Source organism: Pantherophis guttatus, chromosome 3 (assembly GCF_059756535.1).
Source record: "Pantherophis guttatus breed Tessera chromosome 3, ASM5975653v1, whole genome shotgun sequence".
In the NCBI taxonomy this organism is placed as follows: domain Eukaryota; kingdom Metazoa; phylum Chordata; class Lepidosauria; order Squamata; family Colubridae; genus Pantherophis; species Pantherophis guttatus.
This window is the reverse complement of record NC_142065.1, coordinates 172,043,157-172,067,174: the sequence shown is the minus strand read 5'-3', so window position 1 is coordinate 172,067,174 and position 24,018 is coordinate 172,043,157. Positions and strand designations below refer to the sequence as shown.

The 24,018-nt window shown below is 37.2% G+C and overlaps 3 protein-coding genes across 7 annotated transcripts in view; 2 read left to right on the top strand and 1 right to left on the bottom strand.

The window, feature by feature from the left end:
• Window positions 1–2,370, top strand: part of PRKDC (protein kinase, DNA-activated, catalytic subunit) — a 109,805-nt gene extending 107,435 nt beyond the window's left edge. Inside the window, exon 86 of the mRNA XM_034429731.3 lies at window positions 164–2,370. Within this exon, the coding sequence (XP_034285622.2) occupies window positions 164–368 (205 nt within the window). The 3' untranslated portion in view covers window positions 369–2,370. The remainder of the gene's footprint in view (window positions 1–163) is intronic.
• A 613-nt stretch (window positions 2,371–2,983) lies between these two features.
• On the top strand, window positions 2,984–7,986 carry CEBPD (CCAAT enhancer binding protein delta). Its single transcript, XM_034429735.3, has one exon. The coding sequence runs from the start codon at window positions 6,425–6,427 to the stop codon at window positions 7,373–7,375; it is 951 nt and encodes a 316-aa protein (XP_034285626.1). The 5' UTR covers window positions 2,984–6,424; the 3' UTR covers window positions 7,376–7,986.
• Window positions 7,987–9,894: 1,908 nt separating this feature from the next.
• Window positions 9,895–24,018, bottom strand: part of SPIDR (scaffold protein involved in DNA repair) — a 175,329-nt gene continuing 161,205 nt past the window's right edge. For 3 of the 5 annotated variants that reach the window (XM_034429723.3, XM_060681987.2, XM_087890546.1), the window contains exons 16-20: window positions 22,544–22,696; window positions 20,215–20,308; window positions 11,737–11,851; window positions 11,334–11,387; window positions 9,895–10,854 (exon numbers count right to left, since the gene is read on the bottom strand). In XM_034429723.3, the coding sequence (XP_034285614.2) occupies window positions 10,732–10,854; window positions 11,334–11,387; window positions 11,737–11,851; window positions 20,215–20,308; window positions 22,544–22,696 (539 nt within the window). In that variant the 3' untranslated portion in view covers window positions 9,895–10,731. Of the gene's footprint in view, window positions 10,855–11,333; window positions 11,388–11,736; window positions 11,852–12,531; window positions 12,617–20,214; window positions 20,309–22,543; window positions 22,697–24,018 lie in introns of all 5 variants that reach the window. The other 2 variants (XR_015733361.1, XR_015733362.1) reach the window with 1 other exon arrangement.

Genomic DNA, 24,018 nt, shown 5'->3' with positions numbered 1-24,018 from the left:
TGGTGCCAACCCAACCTCAGGTCTGCCAAATGTAGGCCCTTAAATGACAGTGCCAGCTGCATCCAGGTCTAGTAGAGATATGGTGGAACAGGAAGATGTAATTGGGGAAATGTGGTTTGTCAAATATGTACTACATACTTATTTGTACTTTTTCTTTTATAAGTGATGAATTACGTCTGGGCCATGAGAAATCTGACGCCTTCAGGGAATATGTGTCTGTAGCACAAGGGAGCAAACAGTTCAACATCCGTGCCAGAGAACCACAGGATGGACTTGCAGAAGAAATACAAGTGAAGTGCCTTATTGATCAAGCCACTGACCCAAATATCCTTGGCAGAACTTGGCAAGGATGGGAACCCTGGATGTAAAGGACAAAGTTGTGGCTTATCAGTGTTTAATTGACCTGGAGATGAAGGCTAAAAGGACTGGATATTTTTTATAACCAAAAAGTATTAAAGCATACATTTCAAATTGTAATGTAGTAATATAATTTTATATATTTCTTGGCATTTCTGTAAACTGATTTTCAAATTAAATGATGTAGGAAAACTTGAATTATACACGTTTTATAAGTATACATTAAATTGCTGATCTTAATGAAAGGAGGGATACCCAAAATTATTACTCAAAAAGTTAGAAAAATCTAGTAAGAATTAGTTATTATATTAACAATGAATATTAAATAAATCTGATACACTGAATTGATTTCACGAGTGTCATGTTGCCTGTCAATGGGTATAAGTATGGTGGCTAAAGTGAGTATTTCTTTAAATTATTTCTTCCATGAACAGAAAAAATAGTTGTAATTTATGATGTGTCAGAAAAGAGAGACAATATGGTTTAGTTACATTTCAATAGTTATAAGCAAGCGGTGATGTGTACAGAGCACTTTGAATACATTTAAATACATACTCTGAATTCTGTCATTCCTTGACACAGACATTAATGATTATTAGCAAAATTGATCACTCATGAAATGTTATTTCTAATATGTGTGCAGTTTTAAAATGAAACCAAAAATAATAAAATCTGTTGACAATAAGGTCCTACCTTCCTATAGAAACCAGACTATAGAGAGGAAAAAAGGTACCTTTGAAAGATGCATCAGACCCATCTGTAAAGATGCTTCCAAACATGCCTTAGAAGAATTCCTCGTTAATATCACGCAAGTGGTTAACTTTTATTTGTGTACCCTGTTTCAGATAGGTAATCAATCTGTTTTTAGGATGTACAAAATTAGCACAATATTTTGAATAATATTGAATCTAACAAAATGTTTACTTTTAAAAACATGGTATGGACTATTTGATATACAACTTCATGCTGTATTTTTAAAAATGTAGAAATGTAAATTCTGAACATAATGATTTGACTCCAAGATCATTTGGCAGCATCCAGGTGTTATTTAGATTCTATCTTATTAGGGTTAAGATTGGAAGATGTGGAGAGACTGGCCCATAGAACTGACAAAAGTCGGACACAACTGAATGGATAACATCATCATCATCATCATCATCATCATCATCATCCTGTTAAGGTAGAGTGAAATCTCATCTTTCCAAGCCAATGTAAAAAGTTCATATAATCAATATTGCATGGGCATTAAAATATAGTCTAGCTATGCAGCCTCCATATTCAGGACTAATAGAAATGTTGGCCAGTAGTTTCCCCTTCCACTCTGAAAGATGGGAGATATCGGATAAAAATATAGTGGGAAAACACATCCATCCCTTTCTGCTTTTTGTAAGTCAGTCCTTGGAATAAGGCAGTTCCTCTGCCTTCAGATCCCCCTCTATCTGGTTGCTTGTTTGGTGAGTATCTGTAGTGAATTTTTGAAATTGTTTTCTCTTGGAGACAAATCTTCTCTTTATATTTATATCACTAAAGGTGTTCTACTTTTAAAGCAATTGCACTGTGAAGAAAATTAAGATAAAGCTCAATTAAAGCTGCAGCTTTGGTACTTCAGGTATTTGTCTTAACAGGATGCATTACTTTGTACTTCTGCCCAGTCTTTCACTTACTGAGCACTTTGACCTGTAGGTTTAAAGGACAAAGTTCTAAGCTTATAATTTAACCAAGTCCTTAATCATAATGCATACATAGTAAAGCATTCTTGTGCCAATTGCTTCTTGTTATAGGTTCATATTCCAAATGTCAGACAGATGTACTGTATATTAAAGATCATTTTTCCAAACAGTCTGGTCAGTACTAGTAAGCTTTCGAAAGGAGAATTATTTAGTTTTCTTTAAATATTATTTCATTGTAGTTGCAGCTACAGGAAAAAGAGTGACATTAAGTCCTGTATTTGCATGTGTGTTTTTCTGTATAGTGATGCCTCCATTGTTATAAAATAAATCCACCTGGACTATATGGAGTTTGTTTTGTTTGCTTTAATCAATTTTGATAAACCCCCATCCCTCCCCCAAAAAACGTTCTCTTCTGTAAAGATTCTATCAGTTGCTATTAAAGTCTTTCAGGCCAGAATGATGATGTTATCCATCCCACCACATCTTCCAATCTTGCACTACTTTGATTTTTTCTATGCTCTGGCTGGTGTCAGCTTTGATGGTGTCCAGCCACCCATATTCTTTGACGTCCTGGTTTCCATTTACCACCAACTCTTCCAGACATAGAGGAAAACGAAAGAATAAACATTCAGGCCATAAAGTGAGATATAAATACTTTCAGGTGAAAAACTTGTAGTTATCCAAAGTTGATGATGGACAACTTGTCATGCTGGCCATTGTGACGGGCAGGGGTGGGCAAATGTGGTTCTTTTACAACCTGTGGACTTCAACTCCCAGAATTCCTGAGACAGCCAAGCTGTCTCAGGAATTCTGGGAGTTGAAGTCCACAGGTTGTAAAAGAGCCACATTTGCCCACCCCTGGACTGGGACTTCTGGGCTCTATAGGTTTCTACCAGTGGTCTTTATGAACTGAAGTATCAGAACACTAATCCCCACTGATGACCACATTTGGGGATGGGGAAGTAATTTCTGGCTGATCGGCTTAAGAGCTATCTAGGATTGATCCACACACACCCAACTCTTCACAAAATTTGCTAATAATATAGTAGTTTATCATAGATGTGCTTCTGTGCCAAACTGATGAATTGTGAACATACAGTGAAACGTCTAGTTCAAGCTTAAGAAATGCTTAAGATGTTGATGGTTCTTCAGAAGACTAGCAAATGATTAAAATATACTGGTATTGCCTGTTTGCAACATATAATAGATAAAGGATCAATTTAGTCTGGTAAAAATTGATAATTTTTATAATTTCTACTAGAATGTGATCCATATTACTTTTGGTTTTGGATATATTTTTTTAAACATGGCTAGTTTATCTAAATAATTTCAATTTCTTTTTAGGTTTTTATATAAAAAAATTAGTATTTCAGAATCAAGTTCTCTGGACAATCAAATGGAATAAAAAGCCAAGGATAGGCTAATAATTAGCATGAGGAGAAATCTAATGCAGTGTATATCAAGCCAACATCTGACTGTACAGTACATTTTCTACCCACAGAGAATGATTAATCATGAAGCTAATCACTATGCACTATGACAAGCATTTATTGCCTTTACTCTGGGATAATTCAGTCATTAAAATCAAGTGGCTTTCAAATCTTCCTAAAGGCAGAGCAAAGGTTTCAGGGTATTCAGCAATAAAAGCTAAAACAGAAAATTCCATGTATAGTTTGAAAGTGGAACAGATCTTAAACTTATTAAAGTGAAAAAAGAGTTATCAGCACTGGATAACCGAAGAATAATGAGCAGAAGTATAAAAGAGTGACAGTAATAGCCTTCAACAATCCTGATCATATTGGTTGTTATTGATAGCAAGAGAACTCCAAATAGTTCTATCCAGACTTAAGAATTTTAAATTCTCATCCTGAGAGAATTCCTGCAGCTGCAAAGAGAAGAACAAATACAGCTGCTGGGCACAGAAGAAACTCCTCCTTGCACATATGGTGAAAAGGATTTAGAAACCAGTTTCTAATACAAATCAGCTCCTGTTGGAAAGGGACCAATGAATTCTGTTTATCTGTTTGTTGATCCACTTTCAGCCTTGCTCATACCACTGCAACTGCATAATTATTTATATATTTTAATTTTATGAAAATAGTAAAAAGATTGTAGTTCTTTTTAAAACTACTCTTATGAATTGGTAGGAATATAAGGATTAAAAGGCTTCTTTGTAAGTCAGTGTGTTACGGTTGTATTTTATACTAAGGAAAACCAAATATGAATTATAACGCTGATGACAGTGCTGAGAATTAGTTGCTATACAAAAGCCTCTCCTCAGCATCATTAGTTTTCCCATACAGATCATGTTTACCCTTAAACTAGAACTATAAATTGGTTTTACTTGCACAGGTAAGGAACACTAAGGTGGTCCAGAAACAACCAGAGAGATTCTCTAATTGCTATATCAATGTTTTTAAGCAATTTTGGACTCACTTTTCATTAATTTGGTTGATTCCGATAAAAGTATATCACCCTTATGGAGTTTTGATTCTTTTTCTAATGGACCAATAGAATTATGGCTTCTGTTTTTTAATTTAATGGCATTTAAATCACATTGAATCAACAATCCCCTTTTTGAATCTTCAATTTTAATTATTGTGCATGAGAGTTACTAGGAGTCAATACCATTTCATTTGTTATAAGCACAAATGAAATGGTCTTAACAAAAAATTACAATGAAACTGATGATTAGAACTGAGAAAACAGAAAGACCCTTTTTGCGGTTTTTAAATTGCCTCAAGATGGCAACAGAATTGCCTATGGTCTGCAAAACTCATCTAAACAGGAGAAAGTATTCTGGATCACAACAGTATGGGCAATATTTAGCCACTAGAGGGCAATATTTAAATGAGAATATACAATGAAGATATAACCAATTGATATTTTCTATGGCAAGTATAAATAAAAGTATACATAAAAGCAGTAGTAGACAAACCATTGGAATCCCAAAACAAAATCCTATGGCTATGCTCTGTCAAACCAGCCCTTGCATATTTTACCAACAGTTTCTGATAAAATGGTAAACAACTTGTTTTCTAAAGATTTGGCAAGTGTTTCACTTTTAAAGTGAGTTTGAATTCTCTCAAACATCAAGTTGCATGTCTTGTTCTATGCTTGATGTGGTTTAGAACCATCGAATATGTATATCAGTGGGTTTATGGATTCCGCCAAAGCAATAAAATATGTAGTCCTGATTAGCGTATTTCCATGCTGACTGGGAATTGAACTGTAGAGCCTGTAGATTCAGATAGCCCTTCTGAGCGGAGACCAACTCGGTCATTTCAGAGATCTTAGAAAAGGATACATGCAGGGCGTTAGCAAGACCAAAATGGGACCGTTCGCACAGCACGGGGCAGGCAAAACTAGCGCTCAACCGCTTTCCCCACCTTCTCAGAAAGGCTGCCGGGGATCCTCTCCCTGAGATAAAGAACTGTAATCAAAAAGCAAACGGGCAGGATGGCTATCAGAAACCGATCCACCCTCTGCCGCCCACCCCCTTCCAGCGCAGCCACAGTTAAAGATCGGGCTTTGCACGGCTTCCGCTCCATTTCTCACACCCCAACCTCCCCTCCTCCCCCCCCCTCGGATTATTAGGTGTTCGAAAAGCTCCTTGCTCTGGAGGAGAGAGCTGGGTGAGGTATTGCCAATCCAAGTAATATCGGGCGGAGGGTCTATATCTCCAAATTATACTGAGTGGCCCGGGTTGTTCTTAGGACGGGCTTCCTTTCCCGGTTGCTTCGCTGCCTCAGGCCAGAAACCCCTTTTTTAAATCCGGAACCAGCCGAGAGTGACGGACCAGAGAGCTGCCCTTTCGCTCCCACGCCTTGAGCCAAGGCAGGCGGCTGCCATCTGAGCAGAGCCGCCGTCCTGGCCACTCGAAGGACGTTAATCTTCATCTCCCGAAAGGGGAGGGGGTGGTGTTAAAGGCCGCTCCTAGGTTGGCTTCCCGGCCCCGATCAAAGGTGGCAAAGCAGCAGGGGAGGTCCGGGTTTTGCAGGCCAATCCCAGCAGCCGTCTCTCCTCCAACCGCCCCGTTGGCAGAGAGGCCGAAAGGCGCCCAGAGCCAAACCCGCTGCCTCCACCTCCCGGGACTTCTCCAGCCACACCCTCCGCCGTCAGAAAGGGCAAGGAGGTGGGGTCCGAGAAGCGATGTCGATATAAAGGGCCGTGGCGGCACCTCGCCGCCAGGTTTTCCTTTTCAAACGCACGTGTGCGATCTCGGGCTCTCAAGCGACGGGAGCACAGTTTACCAGTCCGAAGGCGCGAGTGACATCGGGGGGCCGAGGAACGTCCGGGGAGGCCCGCAGGTCAAGGAACGAGCCGCACCGACGGCCGCTTAAGCTCCCCACCTTCCCTCTGAATTCTAGCTTACCTCGCCGACCCGAGAGTTTGCAATGAGCGCCGCCACCCTGGACCCCTTGGACTCGCTTTCGTGCTACAGAACCTGGTCTCTGGAGCCCGCCAATTTCTACGACGCCAAGGCGGGTGAAGGCAGCGGCGGCCTGAGTCCTTCCTGCAAGGCGAGCAGCGTGAGTGTCACCCAGGCGAGCGAAGAGTCCGGGGGGATGTGCTCGGCTCCGAGCAGCGGCAGCCGCGACCTGGCGGAGCTGAGTGCCGCCGCGCCGGCCATGTACGAGGACGAGAGCGCCATCGACTTCAGCTCCTACATTGACTCCATGGCGGCCGTGCCGAACTTGGAGCTGTGCAACGACGAGCTCTTCGCCGACCTCTTCAACAGCAACCACAAGGGCGGCGAGCGCAGCGGGGGCTACGGGGATTACCTGCCGCCGCCACAGGCGCCGCCGCCGCCAGCGTCCGGAGGGAGCGCCTTGGCCAGCCTGCTGCACGCCAGCGTCTTTCCCGGCCCGCTCCGGGGCGCCGTCAAGCAAGAGCCAGAGTGGGGCGAGGAGGCATCGAGCTCGCTGTTGCCCTCCCAGATTGCTACTTGCGCCCAAACCATTGTCAACTTGAGCGGGCAGCCCACGCCGCCCACCTCCCCCGAACCTCCGGGCAGCGCCTCGCCGTCCAGCTATAGCAGCCGCTCTTCAGCTTCGTCGTCGTCGGGGTCCAAGGAGCGGTCGGGCAAAAAGGGCGTGGACAGGTTCAGTCCGGAGTACCGGCAGCGGCGGGAGCGCAACAACATTGCGGTGCGCAAGAGCCGCGACAAAGCGAAGCGCCGCAACCAAGACATGCAGCAGAAACTGGTCGAGCTCTCCGCCGAGAACGACAGGCTGCATAAGAAGATCGAGCAACTCAGCCGGGACTTAACTAGCCTCCGACACTTCTTCAAGCAGTTGCCCAACGCCTCTTTCCTGCAGCCTTCCTCGGTCACGGACTGCCGGTAACCGGCTGCAGGCAGCGCCGCCACGGCCGCCCATACGCGAGAGACTTTGAACTTCTTCATGAATACCTCAGCGCGAGTCGCACAAACTGCAGCGGGGGCTGCGGGGGAGGGGGAGGGAGGGCCAGACTAGAAGACTCGGGCTGCCCCGGGGACTGTGCCAAAGGTACGCGGAGGGAGGGAGGGAGGCGCTCTTTGCCTCGCCTCTTCCCTCAAGCAAGAAACCTAGCCTGGAAGGCCGGACTGAACTACGCCGGAGTGGGGGGGTGGGGACAACAACCTGTGTGCGTGCGTGTGTTTTGCCTTTTTTTTTTTTTTTTTTTTGGAATGGGCTAAGCTTGGGTCTTTTTAACCACAAAACTTGCCAAAGTTTTTTTTTTAAGCGAAAGAGAAGCTAAACGTCTTTCCTCCTAAATTATTTTTATAATGATCATCCTCCCTTTCCCCTTCCCCCTTTGTTGATGCAGCTATGGTACTTTGTAAGAAACAATGATTTTTCAGACTTTTCAAACACTTTTTATTATAAATAGTATGAGGAAAAAGTAGACTGAGCATGCTCAAACTTTTATATAAAATTTTTACAGCATTTCTAAAATAAAAATCCCTTGAAATGTATTTGACTTCGTATTTGTTGTGATGTGAACATGTACAGAGGGAATGTAGCAAAATATAAGTGTACCATCCAGATGAATGATAAAGTGCCATGGTTAGTATTTCCTCAAGGACATTTAAATGTCAATTACATAGTTACTGAATACTTTTAAAAGTGCAAATACAAGCAGAAGATATATAGGTGGTGTGATAGAATAGTTAATGGATAATGTATGATTCACTCTTGGACATAGTTAGCTTCATACAGGATCCAACCACCTAAAGGAGGGTCCCAGATACCTGGAAAGGTGCCTCACTGAATTTGTTACAACTTCAGACTGTTAAGAAGACCTTTATTTCCATAGGTAAACATTCCATTCATATTGAGATGCATAAAAATAATCAGGTAATACAAATTTACCTATATGTCCAAAAAGACATAGTATTTGCACAAAATATTTTGAGCCAAATGCCATAGATAGATTAATGCACAGTATTGTGAAATTGCAATGCAATAACAAATTGGGTTTAGGCATGAGATTAACAGGCTGAGAAAAAAATTCTAACCAGAGTAAGTAATTAGCACTGGAAAAATATTCCAACTGGTAGAAAAAGATCAACTGTGAGAACAAAGCTTCAAAAATTAGTCTAATTTAAGGATTTTTTCCACAGGAAAAAATAACGGTTATTTTGCCTTATTTGCAAAACACATTGGTCTTTCTAAAACCAAAAGTACATGAGAGAAGGGTGGGATTTAGAATGGTGATGTTACAAGATAATTCCACTGCTCTGATTTACACACTTAAAAGGTTTTATAAACCTTTTTAAGATCACCTGAAACTTTATATATAATATATCACATGTATTTTCTTCTGCAGCAAGATACAAAGAGAAGGCATAACAGCCATGACTTCCAAAGCTACCTATAAAGTTCAAAATAAAAGTAGTCCTTGATTTATGACCACAACTGAAGCCAAAATTTCTGTTGCTAAGCAAGGTAGTTAAGTGAGTTCTGCTCCATTTTATGACCTTTTTGTCACAGTTAAGCAATCATTGCAGTTCTTAAGTGAATCATGCAATCATTAACTGAATCTGGCCCCAGAACAGCACAACTATTATAAATACATGCCAGTTGCCAAGTGCCTGAATTTATGCTGCAACGCTTGCAAGTATGAAAATGGTCATAAGTCACTTTTTGCAATGCTGTTGTAACTTTGAAAGATCACTAAATGAATGGTTGTAAGTCGAGAGCTATCTACAGACTTCAGGTAGTCCTCAACTTACAACCATTTGTTTGGTGACTATTTGAAGTTACAACAGCACTGAAAAGTGATTTATAACTATTTTTCACACTTAAAAGTTGCAGCATCGCCATGGTCGTGCGATCAAAATTCATGTACTTGGCAACTGGCTCATATTTGTGAGAGTTGCAGTATCCAGAGTCATGTGATCACCTTTTGCGACCTAGCAAACAAAGTCAATGGGGAAGCCAAATTCACTTAATAACTGCAGTCATTCACTTAACTATGGCAAGAAAAGTTGTAAAACAGGACAAAATTCACTTAACAGCCTCACTTAGCAACAAAAATTTTGAGCACAGGACTACCTGTACCATGATTGATTTAAACTTCATTCTCTGCCTTTCTGTCTATCAGGGTGTCCTCAACAGAAAACATTTTGTTCTCTACAGCAGCTAAATTTATTTCCCTTGACTGTCACCTATTCACCCACTAAATACAATTATCTAGAGTCAACAGAACCATTATTTTGAGAAATTAACAGCTCGATCATATATATCTATATCTATCATGTTTTTCTATAGAGATCTCTCTCTCTCTCTCTCTCTCTCTCTCTCTCTCTCTCTCTCTCTCTCTCTCTCTCTCTCTCTCTCTCTCCTACATCTTCTAAACACAAAAATCCAGATCCAGCTGCTGAGTACGGGAATATTTTATGCAAATAACAGGAAATCCCATGCATGCCAAGTTCTGTCTAAAAGAAATTACAGGAATTTGAATCAGATACTAAATGATTCCAGTGTTTCAGCATCAAATAATAATTTCATCCAGAAATTGAAATGTACAAGCAGAAGGTATAACCATTTTAATTACAATATATTAATCTACTTTATAGAAAAGTTTAAAAAAATACAAGATCTAAATAATTCTTTATTTAAATAATGATTATTGCTGACATATGCCTGTGTTCATATATACTCTTCTTTCATAATATTTAATTGTAATGATAAAAAATACATGCTACGTCAGGTCAAACATACTGTATCTGAACACTTAGCCTACATTTACATGCGAGTCAATTAAGAAAATGTACCTCTAGATTAACAATTTGGAAGTTAATTTCAAAACCTTTCAAAAACTTACATTTAACATTCAGTTAGTCAAAAATTATTTCAACCCCTGAACTCATAACAGAATATAACCTCCAGAACAAAAAACAAAACGAAGCCACTGCTGGAAAAAAATAGGTTTCCTTTTAAGTGCTATATGAGGACCAGACATCTGTGTATGTGAATTCCATTAATTTCTTGAGAAAAGATTTAAGAATGTGCATTTAACTCCTCTCATTGAAATGACAATTGCACCTGAATTGAGATTTGTTCATGGTTACTGTTCCCTGACACATGCCTAATGTGAGTATTTTTAAAAAAGGCACAACAGTTTGATTTCAAAAGCAGCATAGAAGAGCTGAGTACAGTTACAAATATGTTAGAAAAATCATAGACAGAAGCAGACAATATTCCCTTCAGTTCTTTCAGGCCTCCGAGAGAACAATTTCTTCCAATCCAATACAACTAGATGGGTGGCTGGTTATAGATTGGACATAACAATTCAAAAACCCCACCTCTTTCCTCAGCACACTCGTTACTTCATAACTCTGCAATGATAAAGCACAGTCATTGAAACAAATAATCTTGTACATTTTGTCCTAGCCAACATACCGCTGAACACTCTTCAGTAAAGAAAGTTCTTAAGGGCTTTTTTCCTTATTTGCTTTTTTACTGCTCCAAACTCCCTGTAATCCTAACAGTTATGAGAAATAATTTTATTAAAGAAATTCAAATAAAAATATCTCTGAACCACTTAACCGAAAGCCAAAATTTCTACAAAACTATTCCAGGAATTTCAATAGAGCATTAGACCAAGAGATCACCCACTTAATAATTATATTTTTATTCAAATGCCAATATAGTCAAAATATTACAAATGGAACAGGTTATCCAGAATATGCATCTTTATGAACCCTAGCTGAAAATGGTGGGGGTTGAGAACTAATACATCTAGAAGGCACCAAGTTGGGTGGGGTGGGAGGTGTCATCACTAGAATTATGAAGTTGCCATTTTAAATGCACATACCCCATCATCCATGGTTGCTGATTCTAGAAGTGAAGAAATAGACTTCTGTAATAGCTGTTATAACGGAAAGAATAAAGTATTATAATTATGAAATCAATAATGTACTCAGTTTGTATCCCTAAGATCTAAGTATTTTATTACCTGCAGCTGTTATCTGTAATTTCACAGAAAAAAAAAATTTGGTTAAGACCTTACACATAGTAATCTCTATTTAATTCTACCACAGATTATCTAGAATATTTGTTTGCCTATTTGCTTGCTTGCTTTACACCTTGTCTCTATGCTCTGGGAAACATAACTATGGTATCAAACACAGATAGGTGGTAATATAAAAATAGATGTCTTTCTTCACCTAGAGCTGATAATAAAATACTGAATTAGAACAATATTGTTCTTATAATACCTTGATTTTTACTGTAGAATTTGATTGGGATTGGCAACTCAAAAAGACTTCCAGATGCATCTTGATAACTGGTGAAGTTACAACTTCACAGCAATGGCTGCAATAGAGTAACCCTCTGAAATACATGAGAAAAAGGCCATTTATATCTATCCCCAAATTTCCATGTCAAAGTGTGCTCATAGACTTCTTCACTTTGCACTGTAAGATAGAACATATATTGTTCAAATATTCCCAGCTTCCTTGATTTAATGTGTAACAATCCTTTGAGAGATGAGATAAAAAATAATGAAAAAAACACAAGTTTCTCAACTTATGTTCCAGTGTCAATATTAGGAAAAACGTTTAAGTGAAGATGTTAACCTTTTACAACTTATCAGTTGTTTTGGTAAAATGACAATCACTTTAACCATTTCTGAAAACTGTTCAAAAGATTGCAAGAAGATTTTTTAAAAAAACCTGGCTTGGAAAGGAGCATATAATGTACATCTGGCAGAATTAAAAGATGTGAAAACAGTAAAATACACAATACTACCGATCCTGCTCTGCTAATCCCCTGCTTTATACTTATTAACAATCAATTATACATTTAGAAAGTTTGTGCTAGCTTATTTTTAAAAGATTATCCTATTCTTTGGCTTTAAAAAATTCCCAGTACAGTTTCTATATGATCAATACAATAAACCATCACTATGCACCAGCCTACAGTATGAACAGTGTCCATAGTATCCTGACATTAAAATTTAAGTGCAATTTTAAAAGTTAGTGAAAGTGAGAATCTCATAATTATGACAAGACCTCAATGGAAGTGCCAAAATCTTGCAAGTCTCTTCTTTCTTTAGGAGCTAATGTGCCTTTCATTGGAAAAAAAACCTGTTGATTTCTGAATTAAGAGACAAAAAGGAAAAGGAAAAAGGAATTAGGAGAAGAAAACCAAACTGAGACATCATATTCTTACAAGATATACAGTAATTTTTTTACTGTAACTCAGGACATCAAAACCAAGGAAAGAACAGCATTGCTTTCATTGTCATGAAGGCTATAGCAAAGATACTACTTGGATATAATACAATCAATTTTGCAATAATACCTATTAGACTTTGTGAAGAGGTTTTTTAATATGATGGTTATCAATGTTATATTCTAAGCACTCATGCAGAAGAAGAGGGGGTTGGTAAGGTTTATGGTCAAATTCAATTTGAAATTAACAGAATATTTAAGCAAGTTGTTTGTGGTTGGAGATTGGCATGCCAACGTTGGAAATTAAATTAGAGTAAAATATTAAAAATATTAAATGTAATGGCCTAAGAAATAGAAAGATGAAGATGGAAAGAAACATGGAAAACAAGGAAAGTCTTCTTTAAAAAATCTCCAAATCCAATGAAAGTTCCAAATTTGCTAAAAAAATACAAATGGACAGTAGTAACTGATTCCAAGAACATTGAGCAAAGATGGAAGGAATATACTGTAATTCAGTAGAGATGTGAACATCCATAATAATTTGTATAGGATATATTTAGGATATACTTAGGATATATTTCCTGCTTACAAAAACCTCTAGTATTAGAAGATGAAGTTATATCAGCACTCCAATCATTATCAAATTGGAAGACTATAGGAATTGATAAAGTATCTATATAAAGTTGGCAAACAATCAAAAAAGAATCTGTAAACTTTTAAGAGTTATCTAATATTGATTAGAGCTTTACATGGAAAGGCTGAGGGACAAGAGACATTAGTGCTGATTCACACTGAATAATTGAAAAAGGAAAACAATACCAAGAAGAAGTCAATACATGCTTTACATATTATAGAAATATTTCAGTTATGTCAAACTTGTCAACTGTGGGATGTGCTTAGGAAAATGGTAACCCAAGAACATCTTATAGTCCTCATGAGAAACCTTTACAAGATCACGAAGCCACAGTTTGGATGGAACATGGTGAAACAGACTGATTCCTGTTCAGGAAAGGAGTGACATAAGGTTGTATACGCTTCCCTTATACTAAATATGTATTAAGGGAAGCTGGATTGAAAGATGATGAGCAATAGGAATATTCTTACTGTTCTGATGATACTATGTTGATAGCTGAAAATTTAAAATTAAAATCAAGGAGCATAGTGAAAAAATAATGACAATAAATACATCAACTAGTCTTAGAATTAGACACTTATATGATATGGCTGTATCTAGTTTTCTTGTGATAGTCTTATGTAAATAAAAGTTGTACTGTCAAGAAGTAGAATAAAAGAGTATTGATACATTGAATGCTAGTGTTAGAGAAGAGTCCTGACAATATCACAGATAACCAAAGAACACACAAATGGATCATAAAACAAATCAAGGCTTTTCATCATGGCACAAATGATCCAGCTCTAATTATTATATTTGGGTACATTATGTAAACATTTATAGAAGTCCATAATACTGGGAAGGTAGAAGAGAAAATTGGATGATCAGTAACAAGGTGGATGGACTCAATTAGCAGTGGGTGCTATGCTGGAAAATAATAGGACCGGTTGAGGGAAGGCTTCTTGAGAAAAAACCTATGAGGTTACTAAGACTTAGTACATAATCATAATTACATATGATTAATTACATGATTATGTAACTATCATTGGACTGATTGACTTAATAGTACATAATCATAATTACATAGTAATTCTAGTATTGACCAATTGAAATGGAACAGCTGAAAGGCAAAGTATCTTAGAATCTGCCTCCATCGCTTTCACTGTGGTGCCAAGGAGAATAGACTGCAACTAAAAAATTATGAGACATCTTGTTCCCAATAAGATTCAAGTCTGAATCTCTATTCTGTGACTATCAAGAACCATTCACAAAACCTGTTTTCTAAATCACTTTAATTTTTAAACAGACATTCTGTGATGACAAATTATAGTTTCATGAAGTAGACATTTTTGGTTTCTCTTTAAAATACTTCTTTTTTGCAAGACTTAATGAAGTTAGAACTATTCTTATCAGGTGTAGCACATTATATTGGCACAAATACTCAGACACTTGTACTATGTTCTATATAAGTGCCCAGGAATTAAGAATGTTTCTACTATTGTAATTACTATTACTATAATTATAATCAACTTTACTGAATGACTAAGAAAAATAAATGCTGGAGATATAATATAATATACTTTATATTTACTTTCTTTGCACTCTTTATGATTTTATAACCCTTCCAAGTTGGGAATTCATCACCAGGACAGAAACAGTTTTGTAAGGAAGCTAGTGAATTTGGAGAGCTGATCAACTATTTGTAAGGAAGGATCTTTGTTAATTGAGTGAGACTGATCCCCCCTCCCCCTTGCTGGCTGGGTATGTGTTTACTTGCACCCTGACCACATGGACTGAGGGGAGGGGATTACAGCTAAATCACTGATCAAGAGATTGGCTATTGGCTTTTTGTAGCATTCCTTAGCCAGTAGGAAGTCCCAGCCAAGAGTCTTTCCAAAGAGGAGAAATACTTGGAGCTCAGAAGCAGAACAAGTTAATAGGAATGGGAAAATTTTAGAACAAAATTAAAAGGGGGATGAAGCACATACTGACCTCCCACTTTCAAAGCTAAGTAGCAAGATGAATTTAGAAATAACATGAGGAAAACAGGGGTACAGACTCTGTAAAAGTGTAACATAGGATAAAACAATTGTTAAAAGAAAAAGAATCCAAGTTATTAACAGTAAGTAGGATGAAGATAGAAAGCCAAGGTAGAAGGTATTTTGCAGTTTATTCCACAGACAGTTAAATGTATAAGTACTAGCCAGCTAAGCACAAGTCATGATTCATTCCTGCATTCCTGGCTCTCATGAAGCTAATCTGTTTTCTTGAAACTATTGCAGTTATTAGACAGTCATGAAACTATGTGGATGAAACTTCCTGGGATATGACAGCTTTGTCCTACTCCCAGAATGACAGCTCCCTTATGGTCAGGGAGAACAAGTGTTAAGGATGGCATAATATATTTTCTGTAGACAATGAGCCCAATTATTATCTATGATAATAAGAAGACTTTTGATTGTGGGCGAGATGAGTTATCATTTTTATCATTTATCATTTTATTAAATTTGTATACCGCCCTACTCCCGAAGGACTCAGGGCGGTGAACAGGCACAAAATAAAACAGATAAATACAAAAGTTAAAAAACATAATTAAAACCAAATTAAATAATTTTGCCCGAGACAATTAAAATTCCCAATAATTTAAAACAAATTAAAATTTCAATTTAAAAATTTAAAAGAAGGGGAGAAAATTAGGCCAGGCCGGCCTGCTGGAATAGGAGTGTCTTCAAAGCACGGCGGAAGGTGCGCAGATCCAGGATCCTCCGTATCTCCGGGGGGAGCTCGTTCCAGATAGTAGGTGCCCCCACAGAGAAGGCCCTCTGAGTTGGGTTTGTCATACACGTGGATAATATTGGGGTAAAAGTAGTAGTCATAGTCTACATTTGCATTAACAACATTAAAAAACTAAATTAACTGCCCTGGAACTAATTTAAGATGCTAGGTAGATGAGTAAAGTCCAGGTCTGCCAAGATAGTATTGTGAGAAATATTATTTCTTCCACACAGAAAATCAATTATAAAGACAGAGCACAGTGGTCTCCACATTTGGTCAAGCTCATGCAAGAGATTTGGATTTACTGATTATCAGGCAACTTTTTGGAAAAAGCTAGATCTGTATGAGAGAGGAGTTGTCACATGACATCAAAAAAGATGGCACAGCAGCTTTTAAATTTATCTCTGAGGAAAAGCCTAGCATAAAATTTAGAATAGGGCAGATGCCAATATCTAGATGAAGAACAGATACCCAATAGTTTTTTTTACTTTTCTGGGAAAAAATCAGAATAACATAAACAAATTAAGGTAACAAATGAAGATATTCTAGGAAGAAAGTATTTGAAGAAGTCAGAATAATAAATAAAAACATAGATTGCATATCAAAATTAGGTTTACATATATTAAATTCTTTTGAGAGTGGTAACTTTACATTTAAAAAGGGTACTTACTGTACTATTTATTCTTAGCTGCTAAATTAAAAATTAATAAATAATTTATCATTGGACAATTGATGCACTATGCTATAGTCAATTACTCTTCTTGAAAAAGTCACTGACAAAATTTGAATACTAAATTCACAGATGAATTGCATTTTTATCGGATGTACAATTGCAATGTTATTTTAATAATAACTCTAGTTATGGCAATATAGAGAAGCTCTTACTGTTCTTGGATGCTATCTTGTACTCTTGTTTCAATGCTGATTTGTAGAATGAACAAGTAAGATTTAATTATAAGAATTCTAGGGTATCTTGACATGTGGGTCCTAATGGCATCCCCCAAGAATCATTAAGCAATTCAAATTTGACATTTCTTCACATTTGCAAAGAAAAATATCCTTCAAATTGGGCTAGGCTCCAGAAGAATCAGCAACAGTGCATGCAACTTTACTTTTTTAAAAAGAGAGCTGACAAGATGAGGATATTATAGACTAGTCAGTTTAACATCAGTTCTTATGAAACTGGTGAGTGGTAAGTACAATTGCTCTCATTCCACATTAAGAGCAATGAGGAAGAAGCTTTGCTGAAGAAAAATAAGTATGTTTTTTGCAGTGAAAAAAGTATATCTTTTTTTCACCAATCTTTCTAGAGGTTTTTCAGCGTGTCAACGGGTATAAGGATAGAGGTGTTCTGCTGACTGTCAGTCTGTTTGAAACTGTAAAGAATACAAGACTCCTCATCAAAGGATTTTGAGGAAATGTAATGGGATAGAGGACCATTTTTATGAATTGCTAAATGGTTAAACAAAACAGAAAACTAAGAGCTGAAATAAATGCATTATTTTCTCAATGGAAGAAGTAAGAATTGGCATCCCTCAAGAACTGATAATTAGGTTTTTTCCAACTTGTTGATAAATGATGTTGACTTAGGGATAAGTAAGCAGTGATCTGATCAATTTTATGGATGATACCAAACTGTTCAAAATGACTGTGAACTTTCATTTTTTTATTTTTAAGATTTTTATGCCACTTTTATTACTTTATAAGTAAGTTAAAGTAAGTTACTTCTGCTTTATTGACTATACTAAAGACTTTGATTGTGTGGATCACAACAAATTGTGGCAAGTTCTCAAAGAGATGGGAGTACCAGACCATCTTATTTGTCTCTTGAGAAACCTATATGCGGGTCAAGAAGCAACAGTGAGAACTGGACACGGAGCCACTGATTGGTTCAAAATGGAAAAAGGAGTTTGGCAAGGTTGTATACTGTCGCCCTGCCTATTTAACTTATATGCAGAGCACATCATGAGAAAGGCGGGGCTAGATGAATCACAAGTTGGAATTAAGATTGCCGGGACAAATATCAACAACCTCAGATATGCAGATGATACCATTCTAATGGCAGAAAGAGAAGAGGAACTAAAGAGTCTTCTGATGCAGGTGAAGAAGGAGAATACAAAAGTTGGCTTGAAACTCAACATTAAGAAAACTAAGATCATGGCATCCGGCCCTCTCAATTCCTGGCAAATAGATGGGGAAGAAATGGAGGTAGTGACAGATTTTATTTTCCTGGGCTCCAAGATCACTGCAGATAGGGACGGCAGCTAAGAAATTAAAATATGCTTGCTCCTGGGGAGGAAAGCTATGGCAAAGTTAGACAGCATACTAAAAAGCAGAGACATCACACTGCCAACAAAATTGTATATATTCAAGGCTATGGTTTTCCCAGTTGCAATGTATGGCTGTGAAAGTTGGACCATAAGGAAGGCTGAGCACCAAAGAATTGAGGCCTTTGAACTATGGTGCTGGAGAAGACTCCTGTGAGTCCTTTGGACTGCAAGGCGATCAAACTGGTCAGTCCTAGAGGAGATCAAACCTGACTGCTCTTTAGAAGGCCAGATCCTGAAGATGAAACTGAAATACTTTGGCCACTTAATGAGAAGGAAGGACTCACTGGAGAAGACCTAATGCTGGGAATGATTGAGGGCAAAAGAAGGGGATGGCAGAGAATGAAGTGGCTGGATGGAATCACTGAAGCAGTCGGTGTGAATTTAAATGGTCTCCGGGAGATGGTAGAGGACAGGAAGACCTGGAGGAAAGTTGTCCATGGGACTGCGATGGGTCAGAGACAACTTCGCAACTTAGAACAAGAAGTTAAAGTGGGGAATATACATAATACTCCTTCCTCCTCCTATTTTCCCAAAATAACTACCCTGCGAGAAAGGTTGGGCTGAGACAAGTCACGCAGCCAACTTTCATACCTGAGGCAAAGCTAGCACTCACTGTCTCCTGATTTCTTAGGACAGCACCCTAATTGCTACATCAAACTGGTTCTCTTTAAACTTTTTTTAAAATTATATTTCTTTAAACTGGAAAAATGATCAAACAAATAGCAACTGCAGTTTAATTTAAATGAATGTAAACAGATATATACTGAAACACATACACCCTCTCCATTTTATATAAATACTAATGGGATCTGAGCTGCCCATATAACTAACTAGAAAAAAGATATTGGGTCAAATGTAATTTAATGAAGGTATGAGCTCAGTGTATGGCAGCTGGGAAAAAGACAAATTTCATGCTAGGTTCACTAAGAAAGATTGGAAATACGACTGCCCATATAACATTCCTATATAAATCTATAATGTATCTGGTTGCCATACATGTAAAAAGATAGAACTGGAAAAGATTTGGAAGAAGATAAGTCAAATGAACAGAAGGCTCTAACACTTTTCTTACAAGAAAAAACTAGAAAAAATTGGACTCTTTAGCTTAGAAAGAAGACAAATGAAAGGGACATGGTTGAGTATGCATGGCATGAAGTTCTCCTCCTTCTCAAATCACTAATATAAGACAAGATGATGACAACTACCTTGTATGGATTTAAGAAGTTGGATAAATTCCTGGATGATACGTCTATCTAGGGCTATAAATCTTGAACCTGAATCTTTGCCAATTTACATGATTTCCAAAGTTTTGTACTTTTTGAGAATCACAGTTCTTCCTTTCCTGTATTGATATTTTATGCTAATACCACTATAAAGTCAAAGGAAATTAGAAGAAAGAAATCAGAGATTATTTGATGTATGAAATATGTCATTTAATTTTTTTGTTGATAATAAGTTTCCATCTCTGGATGAAATTAGACAATGTTGCTCTAAAATCTGGACCAAAAATAGATAGAGGCCCATGATACAAATTGCCCAAGATAACATTGAAAACTTTTTATTCCATAACTTTTCCATTTCTGTATACCTTTTGGTGATGAACCTCAACAACTGAAGTAAGACTTTGTATGTGAATACCTACTGCAGGGGTCTCAGACTCGCGGGGCCAATGCGTCATGTGCTGACCATCCCCACACCCATTTTAGCGAAGGGAAAAGTCGTGATATGTCACGTGACGACATGAGTTTGACACCCCTGACCTACTGGATCATTAATATGCCAGTTAATCCAACATGTTCTTACTTGTCTTGTGGATGCTGATCTATTTTTTCATTGCCACATCTGTTACATATAGGCCAAGAGAAAGCAGTTCTCTCATTAATGCCAACTACAGTACCTGAAAAAAAGGTAAAATAAGTTGCAAAATTTAGTATACTTTGACTTTGAATGCCTTTAACAATCATGTCTGTTTGGAAATACCCTTTCTTCTTCTTTTTAGAAGTATAATTAGCAATATTTAGATTTCCATTGATTTCAGATTTAATTGTAATCCAATCCTAGTTGCTTTTCATGTATTAAAAACCTGTAACTATGTTTTATTATTTTTCTAATTTCTAATTTCTCTCTTTCCATATCAAAGAGGAAATGTTTTCAAATACAAAGTTTGAGTGATTATATAGCCAATCTAATAAGCTAAGAAATTAATATTTTTTTGTCACCAAATACTGCCTCCCTTAGTTTCTGTCTTAATGGTAAAACTAACAAACCAGACCTCCTTTGAACCAGAAAATTCTGATTAACAATACCAGGGCATGAAGCCAAATTTAAATGATGATTAAATATTCTGGCTTGTCTAGAGCTATTAAAGAGTTTTCTGAAATGGATGAAAAGGGAATTAGTTAATGGTCGCTTTCCTAAATTTATTCCATAAATTGATCAGCTGTGGTGGCACAGTGGTTAGAATACAGCATTGCAGGCTAATTCTGCCAGCAATTCGATGCTCACTGGCTTCCTTCCTTCCAAGGTCAGCAAAATGAGGACCCAGATTGTTGGGAGTAATATGCTGACTCTGTAAACTGCTTAGAATGAGCTGTAAAACATTATGAAGTGGTATATAAGTCTAAGTTCTATTGCTATTTGTCCCATCCTTTAGAGAAGTCATTTGAACAAAAGGATTTTCATATCTCATTTTATGAAGTTCTGATACTAAAGATAGCTATTACTTTCATCTGAAAAAAACCAAAGTGAAGAAGAAAAACAGATATGACAGAGTTTTTAAAAAGCATTTACACTGGTTTAACACCAGGAATTATTCTTTATTTATATCCAAGTAACTGAGATTTAAGTATGTTTTCCCAAGCCATATACGTGACTAGAAACATTAAAGAACTGAAGGTCAGTCAGATATTTGGATCACTAGTAAGCATTGTTGTTCAGTGTTATAAATCAAGCAAGATGGGTATTTTATGGGAAGGCTAGTAAAAAGATTTAGAACAATAGCAGTTTGCTGAGCCAAGCAATAAACATTAATGTTTGCAAGCAAAACATATAAATGAGTAATCTTAAAACACCTGCAAATAAATGGATTACAATTGTTAATCCTACAGCGTCAAAGGCAAATTGCTCAGAAAGCCCTGAGGGGTTGAGTAACATGCTTGTCTTTTGATAAATGAAATTATTAGGAAAATAATTTCTGGCAATAATCCTATACACAGGTAGTCCTTTTACTTACGACCACAATTGACCAAAAATTCTTTTGCTAAGTAAGACATTTCTTAAATGAATTTTTTCTCACTTTAGAAGGTTTCTTGCCACAGCTGTTAAATGAATCACTGCAGTTGTTAAGTCAATAACACAGTTGTTAAGTGAATCTCACTTCCCCATTGACTTTGCTTGTCAGAATTTAGTAAAAGGTGAGCAAATGACCCCAGGACACTGCAACCCTCATAAATATGAGTCAGTTGTCGAACATCTGAATTTTGATCATGTTACCATAGAGATGGTGCAATCATTGTAAGTGTGAAAAACAGTCATAAATCACTTTTTCAGCTCTGTTGTAACTCTGAACCATCGCTAAAGGAACAGTTGTAAGTCAAGGACTAGCTGTACTAGACATCAGTGCAGGAATCTGTAATTAATTCAGGGTTGTGAGAAAAGCAATGTGTATATATTTTATTTTTATATACAGTTTAAGCTTTACAATGAGTTAAAAAAAAACATTCAATCATGTTGAAAGACCAGATAAAGTAATAAATGTAAGCTAAAGCCCCAATTTTCTTCCCAGGTTCTCAAGGCGGTACATATAGGCATTCCCAATTTATCCTTGCAACCATCCCATTATATAAATGGAGTTACCCAAGCCCCAGACTCTGCAGTACAGGATCATTTGTGAGGTCACTATCCAATATAATGGCACCCATAAAATGCCAACAGAACAACTATTATTAAAAGTATCATTGCCATTTTAATAATCTGCTACTGCACCAGGGGTGTCAACTATAACTTTTTCAAATGAAAATTATTAATTAAAGAAACAAGAAACAAGGAATATAATTTGTCATACACTTTTGGAAAACAGGCAAAAGAACAGTTAGCATTAAGATTTTAAATAACAAAAAATATAGTTACAAACCTCTTACAGTACAAATAGAATTAATTTGAGTAGTAGAATCCAGATAATCTAGTTTGACAGGACCAGTCAGTTCAGTGATGTCAGCACCACCAGCCCTACACAAAAGGGGCTTTTGTAGCAAGAGAACGGTACGTTCAATGCAAATAATCTTACCTGCCAACAAAGACATTTTGATAAGTTACAGTAACAAAGAAAAAAGTGGCTATGTTAATTATCTAAGCCAATAAAGACAAATTCCTGCAAGCATTTCATTAAGCTTGTTTTAGTCTGATTCATTCAAATGAGTACTTTATTCTTGTTAATAGTCTGCCAGCATCCACTAACCTGGTTTTATTTAGAAAGGAAATTGGCTGCATGCTGAATTTTCTTTATCTTTTAATGGTGGATTGGGAGTTATTCCAAAATTATTCACATGTTGCACTTTGCTCCCCAGAACAAGGTAATCAAATCTTTGCCCAGAGGGGGGTGTCACCTGAATGATTCAGTTCTGGAGGCATGGTAAGAGATTTGTGCAAATAGGCCAGAGGTTTAAATCTGATAGCCAACAATGACCAAATATGTACTGATTAGCTTATTCTGAACATGATTAGAATTTAATTTTATTCTTCTCAAGTAGTGTTAGGTAGAGTACTGGCATTGATACTCTATCCAGATACTTTCCCTCCCCTTCCATTCAATGGTGTCCGCTTCTTGGAGACTGCCTGGACAAGTCTCTGTGGTTTTCTTGGGAAGGTTTTTCAGAAGTGCTTTGCCACTGCCTTTTTCCTAGTGCTGAGACAAAGTGAGTAGCTCAAGGTCACCCAGTTGGCTTTGTGCCAAAGGTAGGACTAAAACTTGCAGTCCCCTAGTTTTTAGCCTGATGTCTTAACCAGTAGCTCTTCATTGAAATACCTACAAGTGTGATTTATTATTTAAAATAAAAGTTAGGCTTGGGCCATTGTATTTAGAGAAACAACTTAGTGTTAACAATAATGAACATATTCCAGAAGTGAGATAAGCAGCTATAATATGAACAATAAAACTTATTCTGGTGCATAATTCCCTACAATTCCTTCCCATTTGATACTACTGGACTGGATATGTAACGCACAATAAACTGGTTTTACTGGTGCACATTAAATTATTATATATCAAGTGTTCTCAGCAACAACTTGAAGTATGCTGGTATGCTATCAAATCAATAAAGATTAAGCAGTGGAAAGCATGAAAAGGATTGCTTCTTCAACTTTGTTAACAATATAGTTCCACTGGTTTCCATTCCATTGTCATTATAAAACTCTGTAATTCTAAAATATAGCCTCTATGTTTTCTTATTATTTAGTCCCTTCTTCCTTTCGAGTTATCATCACTCTCTAGTTTCTGTTGTAGGGATGGTCTAGATATAGGAAAGTCATCTTATTTAGTAAATAAGCTGCTTTCAAAGCTTTTCCACTTGTAAAGAAAGAGTGAGTGTGCTAAAAATCCTTTAATTAAAA